This window comes from Hordeum vulgare, unplaced genomic scaffold (genome assembly GCF_904849725.1).
Source record: "Hordeum vulgare subsp. vulgare unplaced genomic scaffold, MorexV3_pseudomolecules_assembly, whole genome shotgun sequence".
NCBI lineage: Eukaryota > Viridiplantae > Streptophyta > Magnoliopsida > Poales > Poaceae > Hordeum > Hordeum vulgare.
In genome coordinates, this window is record NW_025422692.1 from 1 (window position 1) to 25672 (window position 25672).

At 36.5% G+C, this 25672-nt stretch overlaps 4 protein-coding genes and 7 non-coding genes across 11 annotated transcripts; 8 read left to right on the top strand and 3 right to left on the bottom strand.

Moving 5' to 3' along the window:
• Window positions 1–935: 935 nt before the first annotated feature.
• On the bottom strand, window positions 936–1023 carry TRNAS-UGA. The gene has a single exon. It is a non-coding gene; the product is annotated as a tRNA-Ser (tRNA).
• An 824-nt stretch (window positions 1024–1847) lies between these two features.
• Window positions 1848–1918, top strand: TRNAG-GCC. Its single transcript has one exon. It is a non-coding gene; the product is annotated as a tRNA-Gly (tRNA).
• A 105-nt stretch (window positions 1919–2023) lies between these two features.
• LOC123422790 (DNA-directed RNA polymerase subunit beta) lies at window positions 2024–13264 on the top strand. The gene has a single exon (XM_045107730.1). The coding sequence runs from the start codon at window positions 9288–9290 to the stop codon at window positions 12516–12518; it is 3231 nt and encodes a 1076-aa protein (XP_044963665.1). The 5' UTR covers window positions 2024–9287; the 3' UTR covers window positions 12519–13264.
• Window positions 2367–2440, bottom strand: TRNAM-CAU. Its single transcript has one exon. It is a non-coding gene; the product is annotated as a tRNA-Met (tRNA).
• On the top strand, window positions 4404–4475 carry TRNAT-GGU. The gene has a single exon. It is a non-coding gene; the product is annotated as a tRNA-Thr (tRNA).
• Window positions 5126–5207, top strand: TRNAY-GUA. The gene has a single exon. It is a non-coding gene; the product is annotated as a tRNA-Tyr (tRNA).
• Window positions 5566–5639, top strand: TRNAD-GUC. The gene has a single exon. It is a non-coding gene; the product is annotated as a tRNA-Asp (tRNA).
• On the bottom strand, window positions 8052–8122 carry TRNAC-GCA. The gene has a single exon. It is a non-coding gene; the product is annotated as a tRNA-Cys (tRNA).
• A 1533-nt stretch (window positions 13265–14797) lies between the features above and the next one.
• LOC123422789 (DNA-directed RNA polymerase subunit beta'') lies at window positions 14798–19945 on the top strand. Its single transcript, XM_045107729.1, has one exon. It carries the CDS (start codon window positions 14814–14816, stop codon window positions 19245–19247), a length of 4434 nt encoding a protein of 1477 aa, XP_044963664.1. The 5' UTR covers window positions 14798–14813; the 3' UTR covers window positions 19248–19945.
• Window positions 19946–20036: 91 nt separating this feature from the next.
• Window positions 20037–21375, top strand: LOC123422796 (ATP synthase subunit a, chloroplastic). The gene has a single exon (XM_045107736.1). It carries the CDS (start codon window positions 20432–20434, stop codon window positions 21290–21292), a length of 861 nt encoding a protein of 286 aa, XP_044963671.1. The 5' UTR covers window positions 20037–20431; the 3' UTR covers window positions 21293–21375.
• Window positions 21376–23933: 2558 nt separating this feature from the next.
• On the top strand, window positions 23934–25657 carry LOC123422794 (ATP synthase subunit alpha, chloroplastic). The gene has a single exon (XM_045107734.1). It carries the CDS (start codon window positions 24037–24039, stop codon window positions 25549–25551), a length of 1515 nt encoding a protein of 504 aa, XP_044963669.1. The 5' UTR covers window positions 23934–24036; the 3' UTR covers window positions 25552–25657.
• Window positions 25658–25672: the final 15 nt, after the last annotated feature.

Genomic DNA, 25672 nt, shown 5'->3' on the forward strand with positions numbered 1-25672 from the left:
TTATTTACTAAAATCTCCTTTTGGGGGAGAAGGGTGGATTGTTAGTGTAGATGATTTAGAAGATATAATTGGTGGACATGTATGGTTGGGTTTTATTTGTGTATTTGGGGGAATTTGGCATATTTTAACCAAACCCTTCGCATGGGCTCGCCGTGCATTTGTATGGTCTGGAGAAGCTTACTTGTCTTATAGTTTAGCTGCTTTATCTGTCTTTGGTTTTATCGCTTGTTGTTTTGTATGGTTCAATAATACAGCTTATCCGAGTGAGTTTTATGGACCCACCGGGCCAGAAGCTTCTCAAGCTCAAGCATTTACTTTTCTAGTTAGAGACCAGCGTCTTGGAGCTAATGTGGGATCCGCTCAAGGACCCACAGGTTTAGGGAAATATCTAATGCGTTCCCCAACTGGGGAGGTTATCTTTGGAGGGGAAACTATGCGTTTTTGGGACCTTCGTGCTCCATGGTTAGAACCTCTAAGGGGCCCCAACGGTTTGGACTTGAGTAGGTTGAAAAAAGACATACAACCTTGGCAAGAACGGCGCTCAGCAGAATATATGACCCACGCTCCTTTAGGCTCTTTAAATTCCGTGGGTGGCGTAGCGACCGAGATCAATGCAGTTAATTATGTCTCTCCTAGAAGTTGGTTATCAACTTCTCATTTTGTTCTAGGATTCTTCTTTTTTGTGGGCCATTTATGGCATGCAGGAAGAGCCCGAGCTGCTGCAGCAGGTTTTGAAAAGGGAATCGATCGTGATTTGGAACCTGTTCTTTACATGAACCCTCTTAACTAAGATTTTCTTATTTATACCTGTTCTACTTTTTTTCTGTTCTGGCTCGGTTATTCTATCTAGCCGAGCCATTCATTCCTTTTTATGAAAGAAAGATAAGGGACAGAATAAAAAAAAATGAAAGAAACAAACGTATTCAATAAGCAAAAGGAGAGAGAGGGATTCGAACCCTCGATAGTTCCTAGAACTATACCGGTTTTCAAGACCGGAGCTATCAACCACTCAGCCATCTCTCCACCGCCTAATCCTTATTTTACTCCTACAAATAGAACATAGCCATATAAAAAATAAAAATATTTATTAACCTCTAGAAAGATATCAGATACAAGTTCCTTTTCGATATATCTCTGTATACTGTATACACGGATACAGGATCCGCTATACCCGCTTGTGAAATAAAGACTAAATAACCTCCTCTCACCCCCATATCCAAATAAAAAAGAGGTTAAGTAATAAATTTTAATTAAAGAGAAGAATCAATGGATTCATGATTAAACCCCTCCTACTTCTTGTATTTTTTTACAATTTTGGTTAAGTGAGGGATCAAATATGTAGTCAACTTTATTTGATGGTAGCTTGGAGGATTAGAAATATGACTATTGCTTTCCAATTAGCTGTTTTTGCATTAATTGCGACTTCCTCAGTCTTAGTAATTAGTGTACCCCTTGTATTTGCTTCTCCTGATGGTTGGTCAAATAATAAAAATGTTGTATTTTCCGGTACATCATTATGGATTGGACTAGTCTTTCTCGTAGCTATTCTGAATTCTCTCATTTCTTAAATTAAATTTGGTTAATATTTAGTAACCCCATAAAAAAGAAATAATAAAGGCCATTTAAAAAATTCGAATAGTGAGACGTATTAAAACGCAATTTGCGTTCCGAATTGCTAGCTCTTCTCTTTCAGTATTATGAAATTCCCATTAGAATATTCATTGACAGATAATAAAAAAAGGAAAACTCTAATATCTAATATAATAGAATAGAAAATGAAATGAAACGGTCGACCCAGACATAGACGGTCGACCCAAGCGGATATACGCTATAAAATATATACCGTAGCGAGCGTAGTTCAATGGTAAAACATCTCCTTGCCAAGGAGAAGATACGGGTTCGATTCCCGCCGCTCGCCCGCTTAATTTATCAAAGTACTATGATAAAAAGTTTAGTCTAGTTAATTGTTTAACTACTTATATTAAATTAAGTATTAATTAAGTATTAGTCTAGTGCCGTATCCCTTACTATATTTACCCTTCCTTTGCATCCCCCTCAAAAAAAGAGGGCGCTCCGGAGGCAGAAATAGAACTAGCCAACAGAGCCCCAAAATTGGGTATTAACTGAGACAAACAACGGGCAAACTGTTTTTAAAAGGAAGGGAGAGGTAGACTGTCCCTTTCATTTCATTTTTATTTTCTGCAAGGTAGGGAGAAGCCTTGCGCCTTCTTTTTGTGAAGGCAAGTGGCTTCGCAAATTGCTCAATTTTGCCCTCTAGGGCCCGGAACTAATGAATAAAAAAGGGTTGGATACGCCCCTCTACCATATCTAGAGAAATAGAATACTCCTTTTATAGAGACTGCTAAGTGCGGAGACGGGAATCGAACCCGTGACCTCAAGGTTATGAGCCTCGTGAGCTACCAAACTGCTCTACTCCGCTCTGTAGTACCAGAAACTGGTGGACAAAAAAGGCTTGAATACAAGCCTTTAACATGTCTAGACAAATAGAATACTCCTTTTATACAGAATGGAGCGGGTAGCGGGAATCGAACCCGCATCGTTAGCTTGGAAGGCTAGGGGTTATAGTCGACGTTGGTTGATTATTTTTAACGTCTCTAATTCAAAACCGAACATGAAATTTTGATTTCATTCGGCTCCTTTATGGATATTCTCACCACTTAACATCTATGTCAGCTTTTCTATTTGAATGGAACCAAAGCTCTCTGCTTTCTAGATGATCCTTATAGAGTAGGAGATAGAAATTCTATCTAAATCCATCTAATCTACTTACTTCGTTCCCTAATTTCATTCAAGAGATCCTGAGGAAAAGAATTGGGTTTCCACCGAGCTGAAACAATATGCGGATGGTTCTAGTAAACCAAAACTATCGTTTTTTAGCTATTTGGCTTCCTTATCCTTTAACAAAAGAAGATTTAGTTACGATTGGAAATCAACTTTTTTGTATCTTCATCCATAGATCCTTTACTCATATTTTCAAAATTGGAATACTTAAATCCAATGCAAAATTATGCTTCGCGACTCTGTACTCATATCATAATCCAATTTTTATTTTGGATGCAATTTAAATTAGTTTTTGGGTACAAATCGCCAGAATGTATATTCTTCCTCAATATGCTATTGAGAGGAAAAGGATTTAATCCTTTATAAGAACTAAAGTTTTCATCGGAATATAAAAAAAAACTTAAGGATGCCTTAAGTATATCATTTCAAATTCAGTTATTAATAGAACGAATCACACTTTTACCACTAAACTATACCCGCTACATTGTATATTATGGTATAAATGGTACCCTTTGTCAAGGATAGCCATTTGACAAGGAGGCTAATTCCCCCTTATTGAATCAGATGGAGAAGGTTCATGACACTGAGCCATTGGTACTTCTACTTCGATCGCGCGCCTTTACTTTAGGATTTAGATAGCCCCTCTCCCTCTGGTCTGTAAAATAAATCTCTTCTTACCCTGCTAATAGCGCCTGAACCAAATGTATTTATTTTGATTAGGATCCTATCCTATTCTACGGTTACGACTACAATAATCATTATTTACTTTGCGAGGACGTAAGTGTGCCAGACTGCTAAATTGTTTTATTATTCCTACAATATAAACTAGGGGATATAGGGGGTAACACTGTCCCTATAAATTCCTTTTTTCCTTTTCTTTTTTGTCCAGAATTGAACAAAAAAGAAATTATAGAAGATGTTTTCTTCCCCCATTAAGTCCGAGCCATAGAGTAAGAGTGAGATGAGTTTTCCAAATTCATCATAGACTTTCCCTATGGCTTGATAGAAGTAAGAAGCAAAGAGTTGTAACTTAAAGAGTCGTAACTTAAAGAAAAAAACGGACAGGGCTGACAGATTTACCTGATGTAAAGAAGATCCTAAAAGTCTATGATTAGTCGACTCTCTCCATTTAACACTTTCCTCTCTCTCCTTTTTTCCACTGACTCAATGCTAGTTTATTAGATTCTTGTTTAAAAGAATCAAAAAAGTTCAATAGAACTAAGAACACATAAAAAATAGCATAGAGGATCAAGGCCATTACCAAAAGTTCCTCCCAAGGATCCTATCCTATTGGGTATCTGTTCCCTGCCTTTTCCCGCTAGGATTGGAAATCTTATATTTTCCATATACCATTGAATCCTTGGGGTTCCAGAATCCGCCTATTTTACTAGCCTTCGGAAACGGAAAACCATGAACCAAGAAGAGTTGGGTATGTTTTTTTTTCTTAATTTTATTTTGAGCTCTCAAGATATCAATACATATACAATCTATACATAATGTCTCTCTCTATATCTCTATATATTATATATATATAATATGTACATTATGCAGTAGACCCATAATGGGAAATCAAAGTGGCAAATTTTTGAATTAAATAAAAAGCCCTTTTAACTCAGTGGTAGAGTAATGCCATGGTAAGGCATAAGTCATCGGTTCAAATCCGATAAAGGGCTTTTTAAATTAGTGGTAGAGTAATCTCGTGCTAAGACGTAAGTCATTGGTTCGAATCTGATAGAGTACTTTTCTACTAAATTGATTCGCTTTTTTCTTTGTTTTTGAAGCTTTCTCTTTAGAGAATTTTATGACTTAGTGCGGGATGAATGCATTTTTGGTCTGAACACTAAATGAAGCACGGAATGGAAATAAAAAAAAAATTGGACTCTTTTTCATCTTATCTTAGATCAATAAAATAACTACCTGTACTGAACTAATCTAGAATCCCTTTTAGTAATCCATTCTTATTCTATACATTTAAAATGAATTTCCCTAAAAGGTAGAGGATGATCCATGAATTAATCTAACCATCAACTAAAAAAATCCTAGATGAAAACATAGCAGAAAAGTTAGAAAAACTCTTTGCTTTGGATCTAGTTATACTTTTCGAGTATATTGACAATTCAAAAAAACTGCTCATACTATGATTATAGTATAATCACGAGCGGTTGTATATGGCCCTATCGTCTAGTGATGCCCCTATCGTCTAGTGGTTCAGGACATCTCTCTTTCAAGGAGGCAGCGGGGATTCGACTTCCCCTGGGGGTAGGGAGTATTATGAAAGGAGGTTAATCATAGATTAGCAAAAACCCTAGAATAAATTCTTCCTGGGTCGATGCCCGAGTGGTTAATGGGGACGGACTGTAAATTCGTTGACAATGTCTACGCTGGTTCAAATCCAGCTCGGCCCAAAAATCTAGGGCTTCGTGAATATGAACTAAATCCTTTTGTTTTTCTCCCATAAAATAAAATGTCTGATCTATAGAAATAAAAGAGAAATAAAAAAGGGGATTTTTTTTTCTAATCCATATCTCTCTCATTCCTTTCTTACAAACAAAAGAGTTTTTCTTGTTGAAGGGTGGATTATTATCCATTTTTAGTGATAAAAAATCACGACATACTAGTTATGTCACTCTCACTATACCCACGTATAATATAATATTAATATGTGGGTATGTAGTATATGATTCGTCTATTTCTTAGAGTACGACAGACGAATCGAATCTTCTTATGGTTCTATTTAAGAATGGGTATGCCATACACCCCGCGGGGATTGTAGTTCAATTGGTCAGAGCACCGCCCTGTCAAGGCGGAAGCTGCGGGTTCGAGCCCCGTCAGTCCCGAACTAGGGTTCAATGAATGGAGAAATTCATATTTCCTTTTTCCATGAAAAAAAAGGGGCAGGGAGCAAGATCAAATACCCATAGGGCACCCTTACTTCACTTTTTTATTTTGCATCTCTCATTAAAGAGGGAGGGAAGGAGTATAGGAATTTTTTTCACTACTCCCGATCGATAAAGATAAAGAAAGACACACATACGATATGTGGATTAGTAGAATTTTAGGATATTACTCTATCTTTCTTTATGATGATACCATCCTCATCTTAATTTCCTATTCCACTGTTATGGAATAGAGTACCGGTATTTTACCGGAATCCATACATAAATTGTATTCCCTTTTTATTTCAGACCTCTTTTCCCCATCTCACTTCTACTGCTTATTTGGATGTCTATGTGACCCATAGAAAGTTGCTCATATAATACATACATAATTGTATGTATAACTATAAGAAAAAGGAAGAGAAATTGTATAAGATTAAGAAAGCTCGTGGGTTAGAGATATAGAAAAGAAAAAGTAGAAAAAAAAGGATTAAAAAAGAGGGAATTCCTAATCCAATCAAAAAACCCATTTTGGTCTTAGTATGGATATAGGATCTTCCTATGTTATACTATATAACTCTCATCCATGAATTGATTTGATAGATCCGATATTCATAATATTGAATTGATTCAGTATTATCAGAATGCAAGCCCTACCCTTGAATTTACAAGATACCCCTTTTTCCTCTCCATGGGATTACATCCCGAGTTATTGTGAAAATAAAAAATAAAGAGGTTATGGAAGTCAATATTCTCGCATTTATTGCTACTGCACTGTTCATTCTAATTCCTACTTCTTTTTTACTTATTATTTATGTAAAAACAGTCAGCCAAAATAATTAAGTGGAATTCCAATTAATCATTGAAGAAATGAAAAAGGGATTAAATAAAAAAAATCCAAGTCTTAAATGAAAGGATCTGGTTGGAATCTTAAAGTGTGGTAGAAAGAACTACATATAGTTTTTTCTACGACACTTTAGAGTCTTTCTATTATATTATCTTTGAATCTACATAGAATAGATTAGTAGATTGAAATAGTTAAGTAGTCTAATTCAATTTCTTTTTTCATTGCATCCACTTAATTTCAATCAGGTCAAAATAAAAAAATCGAAGACAATTCTTGACCAAAGAATCCATGGAAGGAAAGAAAAATAATATAAGAATAGACTATAGTAAAAAGTAAAAGGAAAAAACCAGCGAATCTTTCATGCTTAAATATCCCGCGAGATGCTTCAAAAGAGAATAAAAATTATTCTAAGAATAAAGAAAGAGTATAAAACAAATGGAAAATGTGTGATATGCCGTGAATAGTTCCGTGGAAGAAAGTCTAATTTTCTTATGTATAGAACTTTTTTTAACCATTAGTCATTTCTAGTAGAAATTCTTAATTGGTATAATGGCTCTTTCTTACAATACAAGAGTTTCTTACAGGAGTGAAACAAAACTAAAGAAAAAGATTAAAGAATAACGTTTGACAAAATAATTAATGCAAAACGATCAATTAAAAAAAGAATTGATACAACAATTTGATTACTTAATCAATTAGTAGTATCGTATCCCTAGAGTCCACTCCTTCCCCATACTACTAGTGAAAGAGAAAATGTAAAGACTACCATTAAAGCAGCCCAAGCGAGACTTACTATATCCATCTAAATTATGTCTCCTATTTCTATGAAGGGATTATTCTACTATTGATCAATAATCATAGTGGAATCAAGGGTACAGAGTCAAAAAGGGCTTCTGCCCTAAGGCCATGGATCAATCAGTTCAAGGAATTTACTCCTAACAAATTCTTATAGGAATTCTTGTAGAATTAGAGAGCATTAAAAATACGATACTATAAAGCCCTTTTTTCCTTACCTTAAAAAAGAAAGAGTACGGGAATGATGTCCTGAATAGAAGAAGCGGGAATAGGAAGATTTTTTATTCCTTTTGTTACTCTAGTGTATGTAGGTCACATAAGATGTACGATAAAAAAATGTATGATAATTAGGAAGTCTTGATATTCTTTCGTGGAGTCCCTTCTGGAATCTTAGATTGAAAAAGAGAAGAATGCCCCTTAGGGACCTTTCTTTGGATACCAAGATTTCTGACATCTTATCCTCGTATTTAAAAATTCTCAAATCGAATCAATTAAGAACCAATTCAAATTCATATAATAAAAGAATAAGGAAACACTACCTCACCCCTATTGATAACCATTTTGGCCACTACCGCCAAAACAAACCCTAACCCTAGTTTAAGGATAGAACTATGGTATGGTTTCTCTAAACCCAGTATCGGCAGGCTTAGTTACTCTCTTGCCCGAACTTATGCGAAGTAAAAATTGATTGAATTCGATCAGTACTAGAAAACCTAAGTATTTTATTGATCAGGCGGCACCCAGATTTGAACTGGGGATAAAGGATTTGCAGTCCCCTGCCTTACCGCTTGGCCATGCCGCCAAAAAATCCGATCGAAAATCTAGAAAACAGCAAGTATTCATCCACGTTTTCTTACGAAAAGCCCCTTTCTTTTATTTTGAATATAATTAAACTTACTTTTTTCCAATCTTTTTCAAAAAAGATACTCCTGCTTTTTTTGATCCAGTTTCGATTATTCTCCTCGATAGATTCTATCTTAAAACATACATTGCTAACACAATAAAACTTCCCATTTCTTTCTATTGAGATGAAAAAGAAGAAAAGTGGATTTCTAGTCACAGGCTGCAAAATTCAGAACAAATTGGAACCATTAACTAGAATTCTCTTTCTTTTTTGAATTGCAGTAGTGAACTACTCTTAAATCGGTATTATCTCCCCCCCTTCAATTTCAATGGCATAATAAAATATTATGGCTTTATGCTTAATCCGTGTATAGGTGAACTTTAGGTCCGAGCAGCATTATTATCCAAAGATCCCCTTTATGTACATATCTCTATGGGGAATCGTGCTTTAATTTTTCAAAGTATTAAATTAAATATCTTGAATAAAAAAAGGAAATTTGCTCTGATATTAGAGTATAACCTGACTATCTTGGCCTACCCAAGTGAAATTACGATAAAAGAAAAGCATGGATATGGGGAGAGGTGGATAATTAGATTGGCATGTACTTAAAAAAGGGACTTACTTTATTTTAGAATTCCACAATGAAATACTTAATTTTCTAGCAATTATACTACTCCGATCCGAAATAAAAAAGAACCCTCAAATTATTTTTAGAAATTAAAGTAAGCACGCTATTCTAAATCGAAGTAAAGTAAAACTTTCTAGTGTATTATATTACGGCTTTATTACATTCATAGAAAGGGGATAAAATGAGAAATCTTTGCCATTCAATCTGATTAGAATATTATAAAGTATAAGTGGCATAATTTTTTTTGTAGGAATATTTTAGCAATTCATTTTCATTTCATTTGTACCCCTGGTAAACTAGAATTTTCGTCGAAATGGTCTCTATTCATATGTATGAAATACATATATGAAATACGTATGTGGAGTTCCCTAGAATTTCATGTGATTCAGTAAACAGAATATAGATTCCATGATTGCTAGATCAATCCGTAGGGATTGATGAAGAGTGAGCTGATAATGGAATTTTTCTTTGATAAACAGGAAACTTAAGATTAAGATGCTCCGGAATGGAAACGAGGGAATGTCCACAATACCCGGATTTAGTCAGATCCAATTCGAGGGATTTTTTAGGTTCATTAATCAAGCCTTGGCAGAAGAACTTGACAAGTTTCCAACAATTAAAGATCCAGATCACGAAATTGCATTTCAATTATTTGCGAAAGGATATCAATTGCTAGAACCCTCGATAAAAGAAAGAGATGCTGTGTATGAATCACTCACCTATTCTTCCGAATTATATGTATCTGCGAGATTAATTTTTGGTTTCGATGTGCAAAAGCAAACCATTTCTATCGGAAACATTCCTATAATGAATTCCTTAGGAACCTTTATTATAAATGGAATATACCGAATTGTGATCAATCAAATATTGCTAAGTCCTGGTATTTACTACCGCTCGGAATTAGATCATAAGGGAATTTCTATCTACACCGGGACTATAATATCAGATTGGGGAGGGAGATCGGAATTAGCAATTGATAAAAAAGAAAGGATATGGGCTCGCGTGAGTAGAAAACAAAAGATATCTATTCTAGTTCTATCATCAGCTATGGGTTCGAATCTAAGAGAAATTCTAGATAATGTTTCCTACCCTGAAATTTTCTTGTCTTTCCCGAATGCTAAGGAGAAGAAGAGGATTGAGTCAAAAGAAAAAGCTATTTTGGAGTTTTATCAACAATTTGCTTGTGTAGGTGGGGACCTGGTATTTTCGGAGTCCTTATGCGAGGAATTACAAAAGAAATTTTTTCAACAAAAATGTGAATTAGGAAGGATTGGTCGACGAAATATGAATCGGAGACTTAATCTTGATATACCTCAGAACAATACATTCTTGTTACCACGAGATGTATTGGCCGCTACGGATCATTTGATTGGAATGAAATTTGGAACGGGTATACTTGACGATGACGATATGAATCACTTGAAAAATAAACGTATTCGTTCGGTTGCGGATCTGTTACAAGATCAATTCGGATTGGCTCTTGGTCGTTTACAACATGCAGTTCAAAAAACTATTCGTAGAGTATTCATACGTCAATCGAAACCGACTCCCCAAACTTTGGTAACTCCAACTTCAACTTCAATTTTATTAATAACTACTTATGAGACCTTTTTTGGCACATACCCATTATCTCAAGTTTTTGATCAAACGAATCCATTGACACAAACTGTTCATGGGCGAAAAGTGAGTTGTTTAGGTCCTGGAGGGTTGACGGGGAGAACCGCAAGTTTTCGGAGCCGAGATATTCATCCGAGTCACTATGGGCGTATTTGTCCAATTGACACGTCTGAAGGAATCAATGTTGGACTTACTGGATCCTTAGCAATTCATGCGAGAATTGATCACTTGTGGGGATCTATAGAGAGTCCGTTTTATGAAATATCTGCTGAGAAAGCAAAAGAAAAAAAAGAGAGACAGGTGGTTTATCTATCACCAAATAGAGATGAGTATTATATGATAGCAGCAGGAAATTCTTTGTCCTTGAATCAAGGTATTCAGGAAGAACAGGTTGTTCCAGCTAGATACCGCCAAGAATTCTTGACTATTGCATGGGAACAGATTCATGTTAGAAGTATTTTTCCTTTCCAATATTTTTCTATTGGGGGTTCTCTCATTCCTTTTATTGAGCACAATGATGCGAATCGGGCTTTAATGAGTTCTAATATGCAGCGCCAAGCAGTTCCACTTTCTCGGTCCGAGAAATGCATTGTTGGAACTGGATTGGAACGCCAAACAGCTCTAGATTCGAGGGTTTCCGTTATAGCCGAACGCGAGGGAAAGATCATTTCTACTGATAGTCATAAGATACTTTTATCAAGTAGTGGGAAGACTATAAGTATTCCTTTAGTTAACCACCGTCGCTCTAACAAAAATACTTGTATGCACCAAAAACCTCGGGTTCCACGGGGTAAATCCATTAAAAAAGGACAAATTTTAGCAGAAGGAGCTGCTACAGTTGGGGGGGAACTTGCTTTAGGAAAAAACGTATTAGTAGCTTATATGCCATGGGAAGGTTACAATTTTGAAGACGCAGTACTAATTAGCGAACGTTTGGTATATGAGGATATTTATACCTCTTTTCACATCCGGAAATATGAAATTCAGACGGATACGACAAGCCAGGGCTCCGCTGAAAAAATCACTAAAGAAATACCACATCTAGAAGAACATTTACTCCGCAATTTGGACAAAAATGGAGTTGTTAGGTTGGGATCCTGGGTAGAAACTGGTGATATTTTAGTAGGTAAATTAACGCCTCAGATAGCGAGCGAATCATCATATATCGCAGAAGCTGGATTATTACGGGCCATATTCGGCCTTGAGGTTTCCACTTCAAAAGAAACTTCTCTGAAATTACCTATAGGTGGAAGAGGGCGCGTTATCGATGTGAAATGGATCCAAAGGGACCCCCTCGACATAATGGTTCGTGTATATATTTTACAGAAACGTGAAATCAAAGTTGGGGATAAAGTAGCCGGAAGACATGGGAATAAAGGGATCATTTCCAAAATTTTGCCTAGGCAAGATATGCCCTATTTGCAAGATGGAACACCCGTTGATATGGTCTTCAATCCCTTAGGAGTACCCTCCCGAATGAATGTGGGACAAATATTTGAAAGCTCGCTCGGATTAGCGGGGGATCTGCTAAAGAAACATTATAGAATAGCACCCTTTGATGAGAGATATGAGCAAGAGGCTTCAAGAAAACTTGTGTTTTCAGAATTATATGAAGCCAGTAAAGAAACAAAAAATCCATGGGTATTTGAACCCGAGTACCCGGGAAAAAGCAGAATATTTGATGGAAGAACAGGCGACCCCTTTGAGCAACCTGTTCTAATAGGGAAGTCCTATATCTTAAAATTAATTCATCAAGTTGATGAGAAAATTCATGGGCGTTCTACTGGGCCCTACTCACTTGTTACACAACAACCGGTTAGAGGAAGAGCCAAGCAAGGGGGACAACGAGTAGGAGAAATGGAAGTTTGGGCTTTAGAAGGATTTGGTGTTGCTCATATTTTACAAGAGATACTTACTTATAAATCTGACCATCTTATAGCTCGCCAAGAAATACTTAATGCTACGATCTGGGGAAAAAGAATACCTAATCATGAGGATCCTCCAGAATCTTTTCGAGTGCTCGTTCGAGAACTACGATCTTTGGCTCTAGAACTGAATCATTTCCTTGTATCTGAAAAGAACTTCCAGGTTAATAGGGAGGAAGTTTGATCGGAATAAATATAAATTCTTTTCTTATTTCTATTTTATGATTGACCAATATAAACATCAACAACTTCAAATTGGACTCGTTTCCCCTCAACAAATAAAGGCTTGGGCTAACAAAAACCTACCTAATGGAGAAGCCGTTGGCGAAGTCACAAGGCCCTCTACTTTTCATTATAAAACCGATAAACCAGAAAAAGATGGATTGTTTTGCGAAAGAATCTTTGGACCCATAAAAAGCGGGATTTGCGGTTGTGGCAATTCTCGAGCGAGCGGAGCTGAAAACGAAGACGAAAGATTTTGCCAAAAATGCGGGGTAGAATTTGTGGATTCTCGGATACGAAGATATCAAATGGGATACATCAAACTCGCATGTCCCGTGACTCATGTGTGGTATTTGAAAGGTCTTCCTAGTTATATCGCGAATCTTTTAGATAAACCTCTTAAGAAGTTGGAGGGCCTAGTATACGGCGATTTCTCTTTTGCTAGGCCCAGCACTAAAAAACCCACTTTTTTACGATTACGAGGTTTATTCGAAGAGGAAATTGCATCCTGTAACCACAGCATTTCTCCCTTTTTTTCTACCCCAGGCTTTGCAACATTTCGAAATCGGGAAATTGCGACAGGAGCAGGTGCTATTAGAGAACAATTAGCAGATTTGGATTTGCGAATTATTATAGAGAATTCTTTGGTCGAATGGAAGGAATTAGAAGACGAGGGGTATAGTGGAGATGAGTGGGAAGATAGAAAAAGACGAATAAGAAAAGTTTTTTTGATTAGACGCATGCAATTGGCGAAACATTTTATTCAAACAAATGTAGAACCAGAATGGATGGTTTTGTGCTTATTACCGGTTCTTCCTCCCGAATTGAGACCTATTGTTTATAGGTCTGGAGATAAAGTAGTGACTTCAGACATTAATGAACTTTATAAGAGAGTTATCCGTCGGAACAACAATCTTGCCTATCTATTAAAAAGAAGTGAATTAGCGCCAGCAGATTTAGTAATGTGCCAGGAAAAATTGGTACAAGAAGCCGTGGATACACTTCTTGATAGTGGGTCCCGCGGGCAACCGACGAGGGATGGTCACAATAAAGTATACAAATCACTTTCAGATGTAATTGAAGGTAAAGAGGGAAGGTTTCGCGAGACTCTGCTTGGGAAACGGGTCGATTACTCGGGGCGTTCTGTCATTGTTGTGGGTCCTTCGCTTTCATTACATCAATGTGGATTACCTCTAGAGATAGCAATAAAGCTTTTTCAGCTATTTGTAATTCGCGATTTAATCACGAAACGCGCCACTTCTAATGTCAGGATTGCTAAAAGGAAAATTTGGGAAAAGGAACCCATTGTATGGGAAATACTTCAAGAAGTTATGCGGGGACATCCTGTACTGTTAAATAGAGCACCTACTCTGCATAGATTAGGCATACAGGCCTTTCAACCCACTTTAGTAGAGGGGCGTACTATTTCTTTACACCCATTAGTGTGTAAGGGTTTCAATGCAGACTTTGATGGAGATCAAATGGCTGTTCATCTACCTTTATCCTTGGAAGCTCAGGCGGAAGCCCGTTTACTTATGTTTTCTCATATGAATCTCTTATCTCCTGCTATTGGGGATCCTATTTGCGTACCAACCCAAGACATGCTTATCGGGCTTTATGTATTAACAATTGGAAAGCGTCGAGGTATTTGTGCAAATAGATATAATAGTTTCAGAAACTATCCAAATTTAAAAGTCAATTACAATAATAATAATTCTAAGTATAGGAAAGATAAAGAACCCCATTTTTCTAGTTCTTATGATGCACTGGGAGCTTATAGACAAAAACTAATCAGTTTAGATAGTCCCTTGTGGCTACGATGGAACCTGGATCAACGCGTCATTGGGTCAAGAGAAGTTCCGATTGAAATTCAATATGAATCTTTGGGGACTTATCATGAGATTTATGCTCACTATCTAATAATGGGAAATAGAAAAAAAGAAATTCGTTCGATATACATTCGAACCACTCTTGGTCATATTTCTTTTTATAGAGAAATAGAGGAAGCCGTACAAGGATTTAGTCAGGCCTATTCATACACTACCTAAACAAGAAAGTTAGATTCGGCGATGCCCCTCCCCTTTGCTTTCGGGGGGCATTCCGATTTCCCTAGTATCATCATTATTTGCCACGCGAATCCAGATTGAGATTGAGGCAATTAAGTTAATTAAATTTTCGAATCACTGACTCAGGCCCATTGTCGAATCCTACTCAGCAATTGTCGAATCCTACTCAGCCGAAAAGGGGGTACTTATGTATGGCGGAACGGGCCAATCTGGTCTTTCATAATAAAGAGATAGACGGAACTGGTATGAAACGACTTATTAGCAGATTAATAGATCATTTTGGAATGGGATATACATCCCATATACTGGATCAACTAAAGACTCTGGGCTTCTATCAAGCCACTACTACATCGATTTCGTTAGGAATCGAGGATCTTTTAACAATACCCTCTAAGGGATGGTTAGTCCAAGACGCGGAACAACAGAGTTTTCTTTTGGAGAAACACTATTATTATGGGGCTGTACACGCGGTAGAAAAATTACGCCAATCTGTTGAGATATGGTATGCGACAAGTGAATATTTGAAACAAGAAATGAATTCAAATTTTCGGATAACGGATCCTTCTAATCCAGTCTATCTAATGTCTTTTTCAGGAGCCAGAGGAAATGCATCTCAAGTACACCAATTAGTAGGTATGAGAGGATTAATGTCGGACCCTCAAGGACAAATGATTGATTTACCTATTCAAAGCAATTTACGCGAGGGACTTTCTTTGACAGAATATATAATTTCCTGCTATGGAGCCCGCAAAGGGGTTGTAGATACTGCTGTACGAACAGCAGATGCTGGATATCTTACACGTAGACTTGTTGAAGTAGTTCAACATATTATTGTGCGTAGAAGAGATTGTGGTACTATCCGAGGTATTTCTGTAAGTCCTCAAAATGGGATGACGGAAAAACTTTTTGTCCAAACACTAATTGGTCGTGTATTAGCAGACGATATATATATCGGTTCACGATGCATTGCCGCGCGAAATCAAGATATTGGAATTGGATTAGTCAATCGATTCATAACTGCCTTTCGAGCACAACCATTTCGAGCACAACCAATATATATTAGAACCCCCTTTACTTGCCGAAGCACTTCTTGGATCTGTCAATTATGCTATGGCCGGAGTCCTACTCATAGTGATCTGGTGGAATTGGGAGAAGCCGTAGGTATTATTGCGGGTCAATCAATTGGGGAGCCAGGGACTCAACTAACATTAAGAACTTTTCATACTGGCGGAGTATTCACAGGGGGTACTGCCGACCTTGTACGATCCCCTTCGAATGGAAAAATCCAATTCAATGAGAATTTGGTTCACCCCACACGTACCCGTCATGGACAGCCTGCTTTTCTATGTTATATAGACTTGCATGTAACTATTCAGAGTCAAGATATTCTATATAGTGTGAATATTCCCTCAAAAAGCTTGATTCTAGTGCAAAATGATCAATATGTAAAATCTGAACAAGTAATTGCGGAGATTCGTGCCGGAACGTCCACTTTACATTTTAAAGAAAGGGTACAAAAGCATATTTATTCTGAATCAGACGGCGAAATGCACTGGAGTACTGATGTTTACCATGCGCCCGAATATCAATATGGTAATCTTCGTCGATTACCAAAAACAAGCCATTTATGGATATTATCCGTAAGTATGTGCAGATCCAGTATAGCGTCTTTTTCACTCCACAAGGATCAAGATCAAATGAATACTTATGGTAAAAAAGATAGGGAAATTCTTGATTATTCAACGTCGGATCGAATCATGTCCAATGGCCATTGGAATTTGATCTATCCTTCTATTTTTCAAGATAATTCAGATTTGTTGGCGAAAAAGCGAAGAAATAGGTTCGTCATTCCATTACAATATCATCAAGAACAAGAGAAAGAACTAATATCCTGTTTTGGGATTTCGATTGAAATCCCCTTTATGGGTGTTTTACGTAGAAATACTATTTTTGCTTATTTTGACGATCCCCGATACAGAAAAGATAAAAAGGGTTCAGGAATTGTTAAATTTAGATATAGGACCCTAGAAGAAGAATATAGGACTCGAGCGGAAGACTCAGAAGAGGAATATGAGACCCTAGAACACGAATACAGGACCCGAGAGGACGAATATGAAACCCTAGAAGAATCTAAATATGGAATCCTAGAAGACGAATACGAATATGAAACCCTAGAAAACGAATATGGGAGCCCAGAAAACAAATATGGGAACCCAGAGAACGAATATAGGACTTTAGAGAAAGACTCAGAAGAGGAATATGGGAACCCAGAGAGCAAATATAGGACCCAAGAGGACGAATATGGAACTTTAGAAGAAGACTCAGAAGACGAATATGGCAGCCCCGGGGAAAGCGGCGAGGAAAAATATGGTACTTTAGAGGAAGACTCAGAAGAAGACTCAGAGGACGAATACGAGAGCCCAGAGGAAGATTCCATCTTAAAAAAAGAGGGTTTGATTGAGCATCGAGGAACAAAAGAATTTAGTCTAAAATACCAAAAAGAAGTAGATCGGTTTTTTTTCATTCTTCAAGAACTTCATATCTTGCCGAGATCTTCATCCCTAAAGATACTTGACAATAGTATTATTGGAGTGGATACACAACTCACAAAAAATACAAGAAGTGGACTAGGCGGACTGGTCCGAGTGAAGAGAAAAAAAAGCCATACGGAACTCAAAATATTTTCCGGAGATATTCATTTTCCTGAAGAGGCAGATAAGATATTAGGTGGGTGTTTGATACCGCCAGAAAGACAAAAAAAAGATTCTAAGGAATCAAAAAAAAAGAAAAATTGGGTCTATGTTCAACGGAAAAAAATTCTCAAGAGCAAGGAAAAGTATTTTGTTTCCGTTCGCCCTACAGTGGCATATGAAATGGACGAAGGAAGAAATTTAGCAACACTTTTCCCGCAGGATCTCTTGCAAGAAGAAAATAATCTCCAAATTCGACTTGTCAATTTTATTTATCATGAAAATAGCAAGTTAACTCAAAGAATTTATCACACAAATAGTCAATTTGTTAGAACTTGCTTAGTAGTGAATTGGGAACAAGAAGAAAAAGAAAAGGCTGGTGCTTCCCTTGTTGAGGTAAGAGCAAATGATCTTATTCGCGATTTCCTAAGAATTGAGTTAGTCAAGTCCACTATTTCGTATACACGAAAAAGGTATGATAGGACAAGTGGAGGACCGACTCCCCATAATAGGTTAGATCGCGCCAATAGCAATTCTTTTTATTCCAAGGCGAAGATTGAATCACTTAGCCAACATCAAGAAGCTATTGGCACTTTGTTGAATCGAAATAAAGAATACCAATCTTTGATGATTTTGTCGGCATCCAACTGTTCTCGAATTGGTTTATTCAAGAATTCAAAACATCCCAATGCGATAAAAGAATGGAATCCTAGAATTCCTATTCTAGAAATTTTTGGGCCCTTAGGGGCTATTGTAGCTAGTATATCGCATTTTTCTTCATCTTACTATTTACTAACGCATAATAAAATCCTGCTAAAAAAATATTTGTTCGTTGACAATTTGAAACAAACCTTCCAAGTACTTCAAGAACTTAAATACTCTTTAATAGATGAAAATAAAAGGATTTCCAATTTCGATAGTAACATAATGTTGGATCCATTCCTTTTGAATTGTCACTTTGTCCATCATGATTCTTGGGAAGAGACATTGGCAATAATTCACCTTGGACAATTTATTTGTGAAAATGTATGTCTATTTAAATCGCACATAAAAAAATCTGGTCAAATTTTCAGTGTAAATATGGATTCCTTTGTTATAAGAGCAGCTAAACCTTATTTGGCCACTACAGGAGCAACTGTTAATGGTCATTATGGAGAAATCCTTTACAAGGGAGATAGGTTAGTTACGTTTATATATGAAAAATCGAGATCTAGTGACATAACGCAAGGTCTTCCAAAAGTGGAACAAATCTTTGAAGCGCGTTCAATTGATTCATTATCCCCCAATCTCGAAAGGAGAATTGAGGATTGGAATGAGCGTATACCAAGAATTCTTGGGGTCCCTTGGGGATTCTTGATTGGAGCTGAGCTAACCATAGCCCAAAGTCGTATTTCTTTGGTTAATAAAATCCAAAAGGTTTATCGATCCCAAGGGGTACAGATCCATAATAGACATATAGAGATTATTATACGCCAAGTAACATCAAAAGTGCGGGTTTCCGAAGATGGAATGTCTAATGTTTTTTCGCCTGGGGAATTAATCGGACTATTGCGAGCGGAACGAGCAGGGCGAGCTTTGGATGAATCGATCTATTATCGGGCAATCTTATTGGGAATAACAAGGGCTTCCCTGAATACCCAAAGTTTCATATCTGAAGCAAGTTTTCAAGAAACTGCTCGAGTTTTAGCAAAAGCTGCCCTACGAGGTCGCATTGATTGGTTGAAAGGCTTGAAAGAAAACGTAGTTCTGGGGGGGATTATACCTGTTGGTACCGGATTCCAAAAATTTGTGCATCGTTCCCCACAAGACAAGAACCTTTATTTCGAAATAAAAAAAAAAAATCTATTCGCGTCGGAAATGAGAGATTTTTTGTTTCTCCATACAGAATTAGTTTCTTCAGATTCTGACGTAACAAACAATTTTTATGAGACATAAAAACCCCCATTTAACATTTAACCCTAAGGATACATAAAACATATTTTTTACTTTACTAGACTTTTGAACTTAGAACACTAACAGGTTAAATTTTAGATTTTTAAGATTTTTATTTTAATAAGTAAAACAAGTCAGTTAATTCATTAAATTAAGGTTTTGTTTATACCATGTATCAATGTATCAATGGCCAACTCTTAGTACAAGGTTCTCTCAGAACAATTATTATTTTATTTATTTCAAGCTATTTCGGATCTTTCTTAATCTTCAAAAAGAAATAAATTCCGTAATGGAATGTTAGGATGAAAAAAAAAGGAAGTGTGGAAAAAATGACAAGAAGATATTGGAACATTAATTTGAAAGAGATGATAGAAGCAGGAGTTCATTTTGGTCATGGTATTAAGAAATGGAATCCTAAAATGGCCCCTTACATTTCGGCAAAGCGTAAAGGTACTCATATTATAAATCTCGCTAGAACGGCCCGTTTTTTATCAGAAGCTTGTGATTTAGTTTTTGATGCAGCAAGTCAGGGAAAAAGTTTCTTAATTGTTGGTACCAAAAAAAGAGCAACAGATTTAGTAGCATCAGCTGCAATAAGGGCTCGTTGTCATTATGTTAATAAAAAGTGGTTCAGTGGTATGTTAACGAATTGGTCGATTACGAAAACTAGACTTTCTCAATTTAGAGACTTAAGAGCGGAAGAAAAAATGGGAAAATTCCACCATCTCCCAAAAAGAGATGTGGCAATCTTGAAGAGAAAATTATCTACCTTACAAAGGTATCTCGGCGGGATCAAATATATGACGAGATTGCCAGACATTGTGATCGTCCTTGATCAGCAAAAAGAGTATATAGCTCTTCGGGAATGTGCCATTTTGGGAATTCCTACTATTTCTTTAGTCGATACAAATTGTGACCCGGATCTCGCGAATATATCGATTCCAGCCAACGATGACACTATGACTTCAATTCGATTGATTCTTAACAAATTAGTATTTTCAATTTGTGAGGGCCGTTCTCTCTATATAAGAAATCGTTGATTAAGAATATATAGTGAATTCTTGGACAACTGCGTAGATTTATGGAATGACTTACTATATCTTTTTTTGCATAGAATTTGTTTTGCATAGAAAAAAGAAGGGGAATATTGATATATATTAGAGGGTATTGATATATATTATGATCTGATGTGCTTTCTTGGTATCCTAAATATCAAATTAATAGTTCAAGTTGCTGAGTTGAGAAAGAGATGGTTGAATCAAAAGAATTCCTTTTTTGAAGTTCAATTTTTATCAGAGGACAATATGAATATTATACCTTGTTCCATTAAAACACTCAAGGGGTTATACGATATATCGGGTGTAGAAGTAGGCCAACACTTCTATTGGCAAATAGGAGGTTTTCAAATTCATGCCCAGGTACTCATCACTTCTTGGGTCGTAATTACTATCTTGCTAGGTTCAGTTGTCATAGCTGTTCGGAATCCACAAACCATCCCGACCGACGGGCAGAATTTTTTTGAATATGTCCTTGAGTTTATTCGAGACTTGAGCAAAACTCAGATTGGAGAAGAATATGGTCCCTGGGTTCCCTTTATTGGAACTATGTTCCTTTTTATTTTTGTTTCAAATTGGTCGGGTGCTCTTTTACCTTGGAAAATTATAGAGTTACCCCATGGGGAATTAGCAGCGCCCACGAATGATATAAATACTACTGTTGCTTTAGCTTTACTCACGTCAGCGGCATATTTTTATGCTGGTCTTAGCAAAAAAGGATTGAGCTATTTCGAGAAATATATTAAACCAACCCCAATCCTTTTACCAATTAACATCCTAGAAGATTTCACAAAACCATTATCGCTTAGCTTTCGACTTTTCGGGAATATATTGGCGGATGAATTAGTCGTTGTTGTTCTTGTTTCTTTAGTCCCCTTAGTAATCCCTATACCGGTCATGTTTCTTGGATTATTTACAAGCGGTATTCAAGCTCTTATTTTTGCAACATTAGCCGCAGCCTATATAGGTGAATCCATGGAGGGTCATCATTGAATTGACTAGTTTTGGAATATAGTATTTTTTTTTTCAGCTTAGCTCAATTCATGCATGGTTCCAGATAATCTGCTTGGTTGCAATAGTTAGAAATGCGTATGAATATATAGCCTAGAGTTGTAGGAGAGAGAATAGAATAGACTATATTATGGAATTTTCAAAGTATATATGCATTAAGGAGGGTGGAGTCAGGCTAGATCTATACTATAATAAATATCCTTAATATCTATAAGTGGAGTCCTCTTTTATGCGGGTTTCCACTTTAAGCAATGATTTTAGAATCCGATTCAATAGAAAATGAGAAAATATGCAAACAAAATAGAAGAAACAAATGTATATAGGATATTGATATTATATTATATATTCCTAGGTTAGATTCATTATCTAATCCGATATATGGATATAGAATTCCCTTCTATGTAGTTCGGACAATTCACATTTCAATTTGATTTCAATTTGTACTTTTTAGTTACTTTACTTCTCCCCAATAGAGCTTAGAAGTAAGAATTTTTTGGTTGATTGTATCCTTAACCATTTCTTTTTTTTTGACACGAGGAACTACTCACCATGAATCCACTAATTGCTGCTGCTTCTGTTATTGCTGCTGGATTGGCCGTAGGGCTTGCTTCTATTGGACCTGGAGTTGGTCAAGGTACTGCTGCAGGACAAGCTGTAGAAGGTATTGCGAGACAGCCAGAAGCAGAAGGTAAAATACGAGGTACTTTATTGCTTAGTCTAGCTTTTATGGAAGCTTTAACAATTTATGGACTAGTTGTGGCACTAGCGCTTTTATTTGCGAACCCTTTTGTTTAATCCTAAAAAAAAAAGTTCTTTCGATTTCGATTAGATACTTTTTTCTTTTTTTAGTAAATTGGTATTTGCTTCCGCAATTCCAATTATATCAATACTTTATTTAATTTACTCCTATTTATTACTCCTGGAATTATCTATTTATCGGGACAGATAATACCGCATTCTAGGAAGGGCTGAGTTGAGTATGATTAATTTAGAAGATATGCTCGCCTTCTTATTTCCCGTCCTTAGTTTAGGAAAGTGGAAAGTTTTTTCCTTTTATTTTAGGAATTTTGGGAACGGAACATTTCAACAAAGGAAGCCTTTCACCGGTCAAACAAGACCTAAGACTTAATCTAAAAGAAATTACTAGATTGAATCTATTTGCATTAAAAAAACCGATCAAAAAAGGGCGAGCGAAGTAAGTGATCGAAAAACTTTGTTCTTTGTTCGTCCTATCTATAAGAGGAGAGCATATGAAAAATGTAACCCATTCTTTCGTTTTTTTAGCTCACTGGCCATCCGCTGGCAGTTTCGGGCTTAATACCGATATTTTAGCAACAAATCTAATAAATCTAACTGTAGTGGTTGGTGTTTTGATTTTTTTTGGAAAGGGAGTGTGTGCGAGTTGTCTATTTCAAGAATAGATTGGATCTATCCGGCTGCACTTTAGAATATTTTTTAGTATTTTTCGGATAAATAAGAAAAGGGTGCACGATCTCGACGAATTACTTCTGAATAAATTCAGAAATCATATGGAAGAACCATAGCATTTCGCGACTCATTGGTAAATCAATTTTGATTCTCTATAAACCAAGAATGTGAGACCATTAACACGGTTAAAGCTAAACTGCTTGAAGTCCAGGCAAAAAGAGGTACTCTTTCTACAACTATATTAGTATTAGTACCGAATTTAAACGGGAAATAGCTAATGTAAAATTTATCTGATATAGAACACTCATATCGATAAAATGGTTTGAACTATTTACTAGAAAAAAAAAGAAGGGGCACCCTGCCCTTTTTTAACCAATGCCGAATCGACGACCTATGTATAAAAAAGAGAAATTTTTTGGATTTGAAGAAAAAAAAAAAAGAATTCTATTAATTTTCATTTTCCATTTATTTAGTTAGTTTTTCTTAATGAAATTGAAATTATTAACTAAAGGGCAAATATAAATAAAGAAACAACTTTGCTGACCATGATATATTTTTATCTAGGCGGAAGAGTCCTCTTAATATTTATCTAGTCTTATATAGGTTTCGGTATATTGAAATATAAACATAAAAAATAAGATAGAGGATAGGCTCATTACTTATACTTAAAAAAAGATATGGAAATTGCTATAGCAAAAAAAGAAAAAAAGGAGCGTGAGAGCCAAATGAATCGAAAGATTCATGTTTGGTTCGGGAAGAGATCATAAAAGTTGTAAACTTACAAAATAATCTACTTTCATTAAAAGATTTATTAGATAATCGAAAACAGAGGATCTTGAGTACTATTCGAAATTCAGAAGAATTGCGTAGAGGGACCATTGAGCAACTCGAAAAAGCTCGGATTCGATTACAGAAAGTCGAACTAGAAGCGGATGAGTATCGAATGAATGGATACTCTGAGATAGAACGAGAAAAAGCAAATTTGATTAATGCTACTTCTATTAGTTTGGAACAATTAGAAAAGTCTAAAAACGAAACCCTTTATTTTGAAAAACAAAGGGCAATGAATCAGGTCCGACAGCGGGTTTTCCAACAGGCCGTACAAGGAGCTCTAGGAACTCTGAATAGTTGTTTGAATACCGAGTTACATTTCCGTACGATTCGTGCTAATATTGGCATTCTCGGGTCCCTGGAATGGAAGAGATAATTAAATTAATTAGGCCTTGAACTTCTACTTTCGTTTAGAATTTAGGCATTATTTTTCCCCTTGCTTTCGAAAAAAGAGTCAAGAAACACTAATGGCAACCCTTCGAGTCGACGAAATTCATAAAATTCTCCGCGAACGTATTGAACAATATAATAGGAAAGTAGGGATTGAGAATATAGGTCGCGTAGTTCAAGTGGGGGATGGGATTGCTCGTATTATAGGTCTTGGTGAAATAATGTCGGGTGAATTAGTCCAATTTGCAGAAGGTACTAGGGGTATTGCTCTGAATTTGGAATCCAAAAATGTTGGGATTGTATTAATGGGCGATGGGTTGATGATACAAGAGGGCAGTTTTGTAAAAGCAACAGGAAGAATTGCTCAGATACCCGTGAGTGAGGCTTACTTGGGTCGTGTTGTAAATGCTCTGGCTAAACCTATTGATGGGAAAGGCGAAATTATAGCTTCCGAATCTCGCTTAATTGAATCTCCTGCTCCAAGTATAATTTCCAGGCGTTCCGTATACGAACCTCTTCAAACAGGGCTTATTGCTATCGATTCGATGATTCCTATAGGGCGCGGTCAGCGAGAGTTAATTATTGGGGACAGACAGACTGGCAAAACAGCAGTAGCTACAGATACAATTCTCAATCAAAAAGGGCAAGGTGTAATATGTGTTTATGTAGCTATCGGTCAAAGAGCATCCTCCGTAGCTCAAGTAGTAACTACTTTCCATGAGGAGGGGGCCATGGAATACACTATTGTAGTAGCTGAAATGGCGGATTCACCTGCTACATTACAATACCTCGCTCCTTATACGGGAGCAGCCCTGGCTGAGTATTTTATGTACCGCGAACGGCATACTTTAATAATTTATGATGATCTCTCCAAACAGGCACAAGCTTATCGCCAAATGTCCCTTCTATTAAGAAGACCTCCCGGCCGTGAGGCTTATCCAGGGGATGTTTTTTATTTGCATTCACGCCTTTTAGAAAGAGCCGCTAAATTAAATTCTCTTTTAGGCGAAGGAAGTATGACCGCTTTACCAATAGTTGAGACTCAATCTGGAGACGTTTCCGCCTATATTCCTACTAATGTAATCTCCATTACAGATGGACAAATATTCTTATCGGCGGATCTATTCAATGCCGGAATTCGACCCGCTATTAATGTGGGTATTTCTGTTTCCAGAGTAGGATCCGCGGCTCAAATTAAAGCCATGAAACAAGTAGCTGGCAAATCAAAATTGGAACTAGCTCAATTCGCAGAGTTACAAGCCTTTGCACAATTCGCCTCTGCTCTCGATAAAACAAGTCAGAATCAATTGGCAAGGGGTCGACGATTAAGGGAATTGCTTAAACAATCCCAGGCAAATCCTCTCCCAGTGGAAGAGCAGATAGCTACTATTTATACCGGAACAAGAGGATATCTTGATTCGTTAGAAATCGAACAGGTAAATAAATTTCTGGATGAGTTACGTAAACACCTAAAAGATACTAAACCTCAATTCCAAGAAATTATATCTTCTAGCAAGACATTCACCGAGCAAGCGGAAATCCTTTTGAAGGAAGCTATTCAGGAACAGCTGGAACGGTTTTCCCTTCAGTAACAAATAAATTTGGCATATCTACTCTTGTTATTTTGCATGTCTACTCTTGTTATTTGAATCATGCAAAAAAGTTTTCTTTGTTTTTAGTTTAGTATAGTTATTTAAAGAATAGATAGAAATA

Excerpts from the sequence above, each read along its gene's own strand:
- LOC123422790 (XM_045107730.1), top strand. The coding sequence starts at position 9,288 with ATGCTCCGGAATGGAAACGAGGGAATGTCCACAATACCCGGATTTAGT.
- LOC123422789 (XM_045107729.1), top strand. The coding sequence starts at position 14,814 with ATGGCGGAACGGGCCAATCTGGTCTTTCATAATAAAGAGATAGACGGA.
- LOC123422796 (XM_045107736.1), top strand. The coding sequence starts at position 20,432 with ATGTGCTTTCTTGGTATCCTAAATATCAAATTAATAGTTCAAGTTGCT.
- LOC123422794 (XM_045107734.1), top strand. The coding sequence starts at position 24,037 with ATGGCAACCCTTCGAGTCGACGAAATTCATAAAATTCTCCGCGAACGT.